Here is a 12,217-nt window from a genome sequence, read left to right as displayed (position 1 = left end):
ACTTTTAGCTCTTCACATTGATAGTCTATTTCATTTTAATGTTTGTGTATTTTAGCTGTATATGAAAGCAACATAAAATAGTACATTTCTTTTAACAAATGCATATGGCTTCTTAAAAGGGTCACAGCTGAAGTCAAGCACATGCCCACCAACACAATAGTATGTAAGGCCCAAGGAGAATGGAATGGAACACTGGAATTCACTTATAGCAGTGGCGAGACTAAAGTCATTGATACAACTAAGCTGTCAATTATCAGGAAAAAAATACGACCCTTAGAAAAACAAGGACCTTCTGAATCAAGGTGAGTGTGGATGCTCCTGGATGGCAGTAGCCTGATGTCAAGACCAATTCATGTACTTATTTTTGTTGTATGACAAAATACATTAAAAAAGAAAACTATTAAAGTTTTACTAAACCCACAACAGTAAAATCAGTCTGTATATGCAGCAAAGCATGCTTGTTATACTCACTGTGGAACCTAAGGAGCTAATCCTCTACAATGTAAAAAGGCGGTTTAATCCAGTCTTCTCTGATCCTCCCCTTTTTACCTGGGAGGGTGCATGTAATCAACACAGGGCCAGTGAACACTTTCCAGACAGGGGGTCAAGGGTCCTGCAGCCTCATAGGACAGTCAGAGTAGAATGAAAGCTCCTTCTACAAACTTTAACCGGACACTGATAGCACAATAGTCTCTCTAGTCACAAAAGTGCTATATACAGATATACAGATACATATGCAGATGAGAAATAACATTTAACAATTTATATTTAAAATAATTTCATTTTCATGTTCTGTGTACTGTGGGAGACCAGATATTGTGAATGCAGGGTCTTGGATTTAGCAACACTTTAAGGATTACAGAACTGCATTGAACCTGGGTTTTTTTTTTATAGCCTAATAGTAGTCTAGTGTCGCGTACACACTATCGGAATTTCAGCCAACAAAAGACAGATGAGAGCTTTTCATCGGAAAATGTGACCGTGTGTATGCTCCATCAGAATTTAGCTGCCCGAATTCCCGCCAGAAAAAATTTGAGCGCATTTTCTCAATTTTCCCAACGGAAAAACTTTCTATCGGAAATTCCGATCGTTTGTATGCAATTCCGACAGTCAAAAACTCATGCATGCTCAGATTCAACTACGAGAAGGAAGCTATTGGCTACTGGGTATTGAACTGGGTATTGAACTTCCTTTTTCTAGTCCAGTCGTATGTGTTGTACGTCACCGCGTTCTTGACGGTCGGAATTTGGCGTGACCGTGTGTATGCAAGACAGCTTGAGCGAAATCCCGTTGGAATTCCGTCGGGAAAGTTTTTTACAACCAAAATTGTACGCGGCATTACAATATTAAGCTAGATCATAAAGGTGTGTTGGTACAGTGGGTTATCTCCAGCAGTCCGACATGCCACTGCCTAGTTACAACTACTGTATTCTAATCAGCAGTGCTCCCAGTCCTTACTGGATGGTAGAGCAGTAGTTGTGACTGTGCAGCGGGTATGCTGGATCATTGCTCTAACACATTGAGAGGAACAATCATAATCTTCTGCTGAAGGGGGGGAAAAAAATTGGCACCTGCACTGAAGCACGAAGAAATAAATATCATAGGATACACAGGATTAAGGCCCAATTCACACTTGCAGTTAGCGATTAGACGTGGTAAACCAAGAGTGGGGTGGGAGGGGGGCTCCTGGCTCTTAGCTGCAGCTGGAAGCCTATTGAAAGCAATGGGAGGCTGACAACTCCCCCAGCTAATCACGGCCACTCACATGTAATCATTTATGGAGTGATCACCTTCAAATGATTGGTTCTGGATGCATCTGTGTCCAGGACTGATCGTTTGCAATTATCTGCAGGAGCTGTCAGCCTTTCAATGCTTTTGCCTTATGCCTGCAGTTAATCAACGAGAACCCCCGTTGGGTCTTTTGCATCTAATCACTAATGACCCAATTCACGAGTGTGAATGGAGCCTAACAGTAAATATAAAGAGAAATGTTTATCTCTACCTGATCCATATACAATATATATTATTAGTCAATTTAAATTGGTTTGCTGAATGATCTCCAGCTGAAACAAATAATGTACATTTTGTGAGTTAGGGCCGGTTCACACTGCAGGCGAGGCGAGGCGACTCCGACTTGCCTCGCCGCGACCTGCAGCGGCCTCGGCGGCGACTTGCAAATGACTTCTGTATAGAAGTCAATGCAAGTCGCCCCGAGGTCGCCCAAAAGTAGTACAGGAACCTTTTTTCTGAGTCGGAGCGACTCGAGTCGCTCCTCTCAGAACGGTTCCATTGTACAGAACGGGGGCGACTTGCGAGGCGAGTCGTGTCGCCTCGCATCGCCCGCTGTGTGAACCGGCTCTTAAATAAAGAGAAACTAGGAATAACGTAAACAAATAAAAACCTGATTTGGATTCAACTCCCCCTCTGATATGTAAATAAGTAGAAAAGATCAATTGATAAGCTCACTGGACTAAATGCAAAAATGTTACTTTATTACATTATGTATAAAAGTTAAAACCACACCATGAACATCACCCATACATAAACACATATTAAAAACATGTGCCTTCCTCTCTCAAGCAATGGTCACCCCTACCCATAATATATCATCTTGTATTAGACTCTATTAACACAATTATATTGATAGAAAGTTAGGTGATCTCCAGATTGGAGCATTCCCATTCACTGAGCCAGACAATAAGCAAACCACTCCAAAGTATATTTATATCTGCTGAGAGTGCAATGCTTAGAAGGTGACCAAAGTCTGAGAGTTTATTAATGGCATTTACTGGAAAGCCCCATATGGTACACTGAAGAATGCCCTCAAGGTTCTCACAGGGCACTGGGGTCCAGAGGAGGTTGTTATACAGAACATGTGTATTTCTTTCAACTATAGGGATCCAGTCCCATTACGGATAACCAGGTGAAGACTCAGATACTGTATACATCTACTGTATAGATACTCCATACATATATGTATACTTTACTTTATAGTCCATATTGGTTTGCCAAGGTTTACCAAGAGGTTGGGCTGCTGGAAATGACCATTCCTTGACTGGTTTCGCCGGATATAGACAGGCTGCTTTCAAAGCCCCTCTACCTGATCCATATACAGTATCTATCAGTCAGTTTAAATTGTGTGGTTTGCTGAATGAATCCAAGCTGAAACAAATACTGTAGATTTTGTGAGTTACATAAGAAAGAAAAACTTCAAATATAATTTTGCAGTATGCAATTTGGCAATCCAAATATTGTACATCCATAAATGACTCCCTGATCATGCATGTGTTGAAGCTATAGTCCAATTTAAACATACAGGGAAGGCTTGTCCCACAATTTGGGGTGCTAAAACTGCTTAATAGTTTATTTGAGTATTTTAATTGCTTTTCCCAACCAGTAAGCCATCTGTACATAACTGGTTATCCAAATGACCTTTAAAAAAGAATTATTAAAACAAATGGTGGTTTCTTGTAACCTAGAATTTTGCATACAAAATATTGGATTTTATTTAAGTTAACACATTACTAAGCAGGTAATAGAAATACAGTAAAACAGGAACTCCTTGATATTAGTCATATCTTTAAACATGGTTTAAAGTGTATGTATACCCTAATAATAAATGTATCTTATTTGTTCCCTTTTGGTGTAATACATATATAGTTGAAAGTACTTTGTCATATATAAGTCGAATGTGTACAATCGGCACCACCTGTGAATTGATAAATCTCACTCCTAATCTAAAAATAACTAGAAGTGATAATACAAAAACAATACGATAGACATCCCTAAATCAAACCATAGCAACAAATCAGTTGACGCTGTACACCTATTAGTGGAATCACTGCACTAAGAAACAATATTAATAGGTTATATAGTGCAGCACTACTGAACTCCCATGCGCTACAAACAAATCATATAGTGTCACAATATAAGCACAAACAATTGTTTCAAAATATATGTGAATAAATCCGAAGGAAGAATCAATATAAAACAAAAAAAAAAATATTCCACAGCCGTGCTCAACTCAAATCGTCTTATAAAGATGAGATAGTGCCACCACCACCAGGTGAATTGTACACTCATCTCACTCTTGTTAAATACAGACTTTAAGTTACAATTCCTGCAAATCCCTCTGGAATGGATGTATTTTGTCCCTCCTTGGTTCTAATACTCCCATAGATTTTTCTATTTTTTTATTGCTTTTTTACTCAAGAATAAGCAGCGCTTGTTTACGTGCATGTGTCTACATACACATTGTAAACAATGGACTGCATTTGAGATCAATAAAAAAAAACACTGTACTGAGCTTTTTCAGGCTGCAGTGTGCAAGAGGCCTAATGCAGACACCCCATCTAAGGAGTGGGAAGCTGCAATATATTTAGTTTTTTTGGCTTAGATCAGGCATGTCAAACATTTATTTTATAGGCTCCTAGTGGCCATTCTGCTCCTGCTCTGCGTCCCCTAGTGGTTTAGGGATTAAAAACAATGAATTCACCTCCAGCTGAATATTTCATGAGATGTTTTTGGCCCCCTTTTCTGAGATTGTATATATTGTAAAATACATTTTTATGTAAACGTTCAGTTTCATGCCATCTCTTTCTTGAATTAAAGCCTAACTCCAGGGTTACCATGAATTTATTTGGACCAACCTTGTCCAAACAAATTATTCACTCTACTAACAAATGCGCCCACTGGATGCATTGTATAAACGGTATGTAGCATAAGCTACATACAGTACAGAGCACTGTGTTCTGCCAGCGGGATGGGGACTTTAGTCACATGCAGCTTTGTATTTTATAAATGAATACAAGGCTTCTTCTGACAGACTGAGGTGGAGAGGCATGAAGTCATGATCCCCACCTCCAATCAAAGGAAGCCTTTTGTTCGTTCATTAAATAAAAAGATTATTATGAATGGCAGAGTAGTGCTCAGCTTGACTCTATTTTGTCCCAGCAACAGGACAGGAGGTCCCAGCTAATGCTGTATACAGTTTATACAGAACTCTCAGCAAATAGAACTAGTTTGTTTGGACCAGGTTGGTCCAAACAAACTGTTTAAACTCATAGTAGCATTAGCTGAGACTCCCTGTCCTGTTGCTGGGACAAAACCAAACCAGGCTGAGCGCAGCTCAGCCATTCATAAGAATCTTTGTAGTAAATGAATGAACACAATCATTTGATTGGAGGTGGGGATCACAACTTCATTCATAAAATACAAAGCTTCCTGTGAATGGCGGAGCAACACTCAGCCTGATTTGATTTTTTCCCAGCAACAGGACAGGAAGTACCAGCTAATGCTACTATGAGTTTAAACAGTTTGTTTGGACCAAGCTGGTCCAAACAAACTAGTTCTACTTTGTTTCGGGAACAGGAAAGGAAGTCCCAATTCCACTGCCAGAACAAGCGCTCTGTACTGTATGTAACTGATTTATACAATGCATAGTAAATAGTTTGGAATAAAACCCTGCACCTCACATATTTTGAATCCATCAATTGAACAGTGTTTGTGTATATCATATCATATATATCATATCATCTGGGATAAAGCTGGGTGTTATATAAGCAAAGTAACAGTTGCATTACTCCTGAATGAATTACTTCTTTGGGTTTAGGTATAGTTAGAGTGTATAAAAATATAGTTAAATTTCTCATTATTGCTGCAGAACAGCTAATACCTAAATACTAAAACCATCTCTGGCATCCTAAAAGAAGTAAATAGATTTAAGAAATAAACAGCAATATGAGATAAAGACTGGCAGTTTTGCCCTTGAAATCTCTCTCATTCAAAGTGCGTCAGCACTGAAAGCTCAAAATTGGTCTGGGCAGGAAGTAATCTTCCACCACGCCATATGTGTTCAGTGTCACTGCTCCCTTAAGAAATGTACTCACCAATAGAACGTCACCGCTCGAAATGCACTCACCAATAGAACATGCCTTGCACTCTCATGCTCGGCAGTATTGCTTAATATCCCCCAAGGGTATCAAATAATTCCAAAGGTGTTCTTTAAACAATTCGCATGCCACATGTAAAGATAAAAAGTGCTTCCACAACAAAGGGTACCGTCTCTCGCAAAACACGCTATTCCTACACAGACGCAGGGGGGGGTTGGGCCTGCCTAACCTTCACAAATACTACCTTGCAGCTCGCCTGGCCCAACTCTCCACGCTCTACTCCAAATACGAGAAACCGGATTGGCTGTCAATTGAACGCTGCTCCGTACCCTCTTTTACACTAGATTATCTATTGTGGTGTCCGCCCAAAGCTAGGCCGCCCATCATGTCCCCATCCCTCTCTCACTCCTGCGCCCTGTGGGACAGTATCCGCAAAGAGCCTTCCCTAGTCTCCACTTTAACCACTTCCCACCCGGCCAATGCACATATACGGCCGGGTGGGAGCCGTCTACTCCTGATAGGATGTTCAGGAACGTCCATCAGGAGGAGCGGGATCGCGCGCGCGTGCCCGCGCAGCGGCGCGATCCCGATGCGCCCGTGTCACCCGGACTCGGCGCATCTCAGATCGGTAGGAGGGCTCTGTGATTGGCCCTCCTGATCACATGACGGCCGTGTCCAATCACGGCCGTCATGTGATGTAAACAAACAGCCGGTTGCTAGGCAATCGGCTCCTCCTCTCTTCACACAGAAGTCATCGCTGAGGAGAGGAGAGCAGATTACTGCAGCCGGCTGATGATCAGTGAGTATGAGCTGTTTTTTACAGCTTTTTACTCACTGATCTTCAGTCTAGTGTAAACACACAACACACCACACAGTGTAAACACAGTCCCCACATATGTCCCCATAACACACATGTCCCCAAAACATACATGTCCCCAAAAAATAAAAACACATGTCCCTAATAATAAAAACATGTCCCCCACATATGTCCCACTAAAATCACTTGTCCCAATGATTATGTGCACACATATGTACGTGATCACCTGCACACATATGTACATGATTATTTGCGTACATATGTCCGTGATCACACAAACCAATTATTATACACTTAACGGAATTTTTTTTACCAAAAACATGTAGCAGAATACATTTTGGCTTAAATTTATGACAAAATTTGATTTTATTGGATTTCTTTTAAAATAGAAAAAAGAAAATATTGTTGTTTTTCCAAATTTCCGCTTTTTTGCGCTTATATCGCAAAAAATAAAAACCGTAGAGGTGATCAAATACCACCAAAATAAAGCTCTATTTGTGCGAACAAAATGATAAAAATTTCATTTGGGTACAGTGTAGCATGACCGCGCAATTGTCACTGAAAGCGCTAGAGCGATGAAAGCTGAAAATTGGGCTGGGAAGGAAGGGGGCGAAAGTGCCCTGTATTGTAGTGGTTAAGACCCCTTGCTCACATCTTCCGTAACCATGACTTTCCCCCTGGCCTGGATATTGAGGCCTTCAAATGGTGGTTGGACAAGGGACTATACCGGATAGGTCATTTTTTCAATTCAAGGGGTCCAATTTCCCTGGCTTATTGTATCGAACATTTAAAGCTACCAGACGCAGAGAGGTTCCGCTTCCAACAAATATCTCACTTCTTACACTCGCTTTGGAAGAACAAACCCCTTCCTCCCCCCTTTACTGAATACGAAGCCTGGTGTGGTAAGATCGAGGAGCAGAGGGGTGGTATTTCAGTAATCTATGCGGCTCTCACTGCCCCAACGGGCAAATCCCCATATATGACGGCATGGGAATCTGATCTTCAGACCTCGGGCAGTCTTGAAACTTGGCAGCTGGCCCTAGCCAGATCCTTTCATGGGATCCAAAACACCTCACTTATGGAGGCTAGCATCAAATTGATAACCAGGTGGTACCTCACTCCAGCCAGACTAGCCAAAATCTACCCCAGGGCAAACCCCTTATGTTTTAGGGGGTGCCAACTTCGTGGCTCCATGATCCACATCTGGTGGGAATGCCCTAGACTTCGTTCATTCTGGACTAAAATCTTTAACTTGATATACATGGTCACAGGCTGCCGGGTTTCAAAAACTCCTGAGGTTGCGTTACTCAATGCCCCTGCTCCTTTGTTGCCTGGTTACACTCAGAAACTAATCCATTTTATCCTTTTAGGAGCCAAAATTGCGATTGCCTCCGCCTGGAAGCAACCCAGACCCTCCTTCCTCGCAGTTAAGAGGAAAATATCCTGGATAATGTCCCAAGAAAAAATGGCAGGCATTCTGTCAGACACCACGCCTAAATTTAGAAAGGTGTGGGAACCTTGGGCCCGTTATATGGGAATATCCCTGCTGCCGGGAATGCCCCCAGGCTCTACCTTAGTGACCGGACCTCACCCCTAAAGCTCTCCCTCTTTCCTCGAGTGCCAAGCATTCTACCACTGTACCCCTCCACCTTTTTCGGATATAGCTTACCTCCCTTTACCCCTCTGTCCTCCTCTTTTCTTCCTCTTTTCTCTTCTCTGTCTTTCTAGATGTTTTATCTTTGTGGTTTGATCAACAGAACTATAATTGACAGGTTCACTGTACAGTCAAATTGATAATTAAGATGCCCACTGTGGACGGCTCATCGAATTCTCTCTCCCTTTGAGAGGGGGGGACCTGGGAGGGTACTCCCCCACCCTGACACAGCAAGCTCCCTCTTAGGGGTGTCGGGTTGGGGGCTCCTGGTTGCTACCCCTTACAGATATCTTGGATGGGTTCCCCACGTGGGGTGGCCCCTTGTTTTTCCTTTTTTTGTTTAGCTCCTCGCTGAGGCGGGGCAAGATGTCTATACCTATTTGATATTGTATGTCTTCCACAACTGTCTCCTGTTTTCAATACTTACACTATGACATCGGGCCCTCCCTGATGAAGATTGTTTATTATACTGGTATATTTTTCTAAGTGCCTTTATCATAAAATAAAATCTTTTGAAAGTAAAAAAAAAAAAAAAAAAGTGCTTCCAATAGTGAAGTATAGTAAAACCATTTATTTAAAACAGCACACGAAACCTTCCATTATTGCACTTACATCCTTTTTATCACACAAAGGCACTTCAACATAAACTTTCCAAAGTGGGGAATTTGCAGTGGTAACGTAATGTAGTGCGGTTTTCGGCGGACCCAGAAATAACTTTTAAATCTCACCCTCCACTCTGCTCGCTCTCCTATCCACTCCACCTCGCTCCACTTCAGAAGCACTGCACACTCAATGGCTAGTATCCGAACGTTAAAAGTTCCTAATATTTGCCGTGTAATTAATCAATGGGGTTTATTTACTAAAGATGGAAAGTGCAAAATCAGGCTCGATTCTGCATAGAAACCAATGAGCTTCCAGGTTTATTACCAAAGCTTAATTGAACAAGCAGGGGTTAGAAGCTCATTGGTTTCTATGCAGAAGTGAGACTGATTTTGCACTTTCCAGCTTTAGTAAATAAACCCCATTGTGTACTTAAAAGTGTGGTATGCCTGTAGTTTCTTGCAATGGCTGGCATGTATTCACGTCACTTTACAGCTGTAGCAGTTGTCAGGAACACTTGGTAGGGTCCTTCAAACTTTGGTCCCAAAGGTACTTTCACATGCTCTTTTTCTAGGACCCAATCACCGGGATGTAAATCATGTGTTCCAGTTACCTGATCTTGATCTGGAATTCAGTCAAAAACAAACTTGTGCATCATAGTTAGTTGCTTGTATTAGCCAATTACACAACAAAACAAAATCATTATATATTACAGCAGTCTGATGTGGAAAATACAACCCTGTCTTAGGTGGGTCCCCAAACAAAATCTCATAAGGGCTCAAGTTCTCTGTTTCTTTACAGCATCAGGACTACCCCTACTTATAGATCAGAGGCAACAGTTCTGGCCATTGTTTCTTTACAGGCCCATCTTCCCTTTTTCCTGCATGAATTTAGCTAGCCTGTCTTTAATGATTCCACTATATTTGTCTATCTTTCCTAAACTCTGAGGATGATAGGGGCATTGAAGGCCTGCTCTATTGCCAAGTCCTTGCATATAATTTGCATGATTTGTCCAGTGAAATGTGTTCCTCTGTCATTCTCTATAGTTTCAGGGACTCAAAAATGGCATATTACTTCGGAAAGGAGCTTCTTTGCTGTTGTCTTGGCACCTGCTTTAGCCACCAGGCAGGCTTCCATTCAGCCTTGAAAACATGTCTATGCACACCAAAACATATTGATATTGGTCTGAATTGGGCAATTGGATTTAATCAGTCTGAAGCCTTTGGAAAAGGAAAAGTGGCTTGGCCAAATGTCTTTGTGTTACTCTGGTCTGTTTTCCTGGGTTATTTTTAGCACAGATTATGCATCCCTCAACAAAGTCTTGACATGAATTTGTGGAGTATCGGATAAACCATCCAGCCTTTCTTATGTTTCTCTCCATTGCCTTAGGGCGTACATGACATGGCCATGGGCTAGTTGCACGATCATCTTCTCAGTTTGAGGTTGGATACATATTCCATTTTCCTTGTACAAAATCCATCTTGATCCTTCTTTGCTCTGTTCCTTTAAGTGATTTTATTCCAATCATCAGAAGCAGATTCTTGCAATTTCTTAATCAGTTCTTTTACTTTCGGTATTTGTTCTTTTTTTCCTTCAATCTGTTACGGGCTTCTTTGCAAAATCAGTGATCAGCGTCATGATTGCTTCCATTGGTGTTTCAGCAGTCTTTCTGGCAATATATTCCTTGACTTTCAGGATGGCTACTTCCTTTGGGAGGGTGAAAAAAGTTCTTGAACACATTTCCAGTTTTGAACTGGTTCTCTTGCAGAAGTTGTGACTCTTCTGTTCTTCGTTATGGGTCCATAATCATGGACTGCTTCGAGAGCTTACTTGCTATCAGTGTAGATGTTGGCTGTTTGATCCTTTGCTGCCTCACAGACTCTGATGATTGCTACCACTTTGGCTACCTGCGCTGAAAGTGATGAAGAGAGTAGTTGGGTCTCAATCACTTCCTCCAATGTTGTCACCACATATGCCATTCTTGGGACTCCATCTTTGTACAGTCATAAACCCTCTGCAAACAGGATCAGATCAGAATTTTCAAGAGGAGTGTCCTTTACTGGGGAGATTTGCTGCATTTCTTCTTCCATAAGTTTTAAGCAGATGTAGTCACCCTCCTCTTCGAGGTTTTCTTCTCTCTCTAGGAAAAAAGCTGGCAGGATTGATTGTGGTACATCTTTTCATTTCTATTTCTCCTAATTCAAGCAATATTGTTTCATACTTGCTCAGCCTTTCTGATGACGAATGTTTTGTCCTTGCGCTTTTCAAGATTTCATTTGCATATTTCTTCATAACATCCGTTCCAAAACATATCTACCCTTTTGTACAGCCCCACTGGCACAGGTTGCAGCTACAGTTTTCTTTTTGTGTTCTTGCCACGACATGGATCTTGGTGCATCCACCAACCGGATCTATTTCATACACGGTTTGAAAAGGTTTGCGGTCAACAAGGCAGGATGAGGAGGTTTCACACCATTAAAAAAAGCAGGATATACAGAAAACATGACAATAATCTTCTGGAAAGCCAGCCCCATCTTTTCCTTTGTCACCATCTTTTTTTTCTTCATGTTGCTGGTCTCTGGCATCAGGTGAGCATAAACATTTGCTGATCATCTTAGGCTTTAAAAGCATTAAGTCTGTTGTATTCTCTTTTAAAAGCATTACGTCTGTTGTATTCTCTTTTCTCTACTCTCTCTAGGCTTCAGTACTACTCCACACTTCTCTTACCAAAGCCCATTTAAATCCTTGTTTCCTTATTATGGCAGTAAAGTTAGTACTCAGTCATATCTGCATTTACTTTCTCTGCCATGGACTGGACACATTTAAAGTATTTAAAACATCCTCAGCCTTTTCTTGTCTCACGTCCAGCAATCCTCATTAATAATTCTACAACATTCTGTCCACTTGCATGCTTTCAAAAAGCCAATATTGTACACATTTAACACATGAAATTCCTCTTATCCGAATGTCCGAAAGATGCAAAATCCGCCCAAATTTGATTCGTTACGAAACAAATTGCACAAGCTTATCTATGATTTCCCAGCAGATTCTGTCATACAGAAGCCTCCACTCTCTTCCCCCCAGTGGCCAGTTACACTTTTAAATGTTTTACTAACACACCATAAATCCTATAGTTACTGATATGGGTGGTTACACAGCATTACCATTTAACTTTATGGAGGTACCTGACAAGCATTGATGCCTCAGAAAAGCAGCATGCTGCTTATTTTTTAAAAATTGTAAGCGTAATACAAC

At 41.2% G+C, this 12,217-nt stretch overlaps 1 protein-coding gene across 1 annotated transcript in view; it reads left to right on the top strand.

Annotated features, from left to right (window-relative positions):
* Positions 1-12,217, top strand: part of OSBPL10 (oxysterol binding protein like 10) — a 634,297-nt gene that overhangs the window by 577,110 nt on the left and 44,970 nt on the right. Inside the window, exon 10 of the mRNA XM_077491461.1 lies at positions 120-302. Within this exon, the coding sequence (XP_077347587.1) occupies positions 120-302 (183 nt within the window). The remainder of the gene's footprint in view (positions 1-119; positions 303-12,217) is intronic.

This window comes from Lithobates pipiens, unplaced genomic scaffold, assembly GCF_037356315.1.
Source record: "Lithobates pipiens isolate NorthernLeopardFrog02 unplaced genomic scaffold, aLitPip1_a1.2 Scaffold_19, whole genome shotgun sequence".
Taxonomy (NCBI): Eukaryota; Metazoa; Chordata; class Amphibia; order Anura; family Ranidae; genus Lithobates; species Lithobates pipiens.
This window is presented reverse-complemented; position numbering and strand designations above follow the sequence as displayed.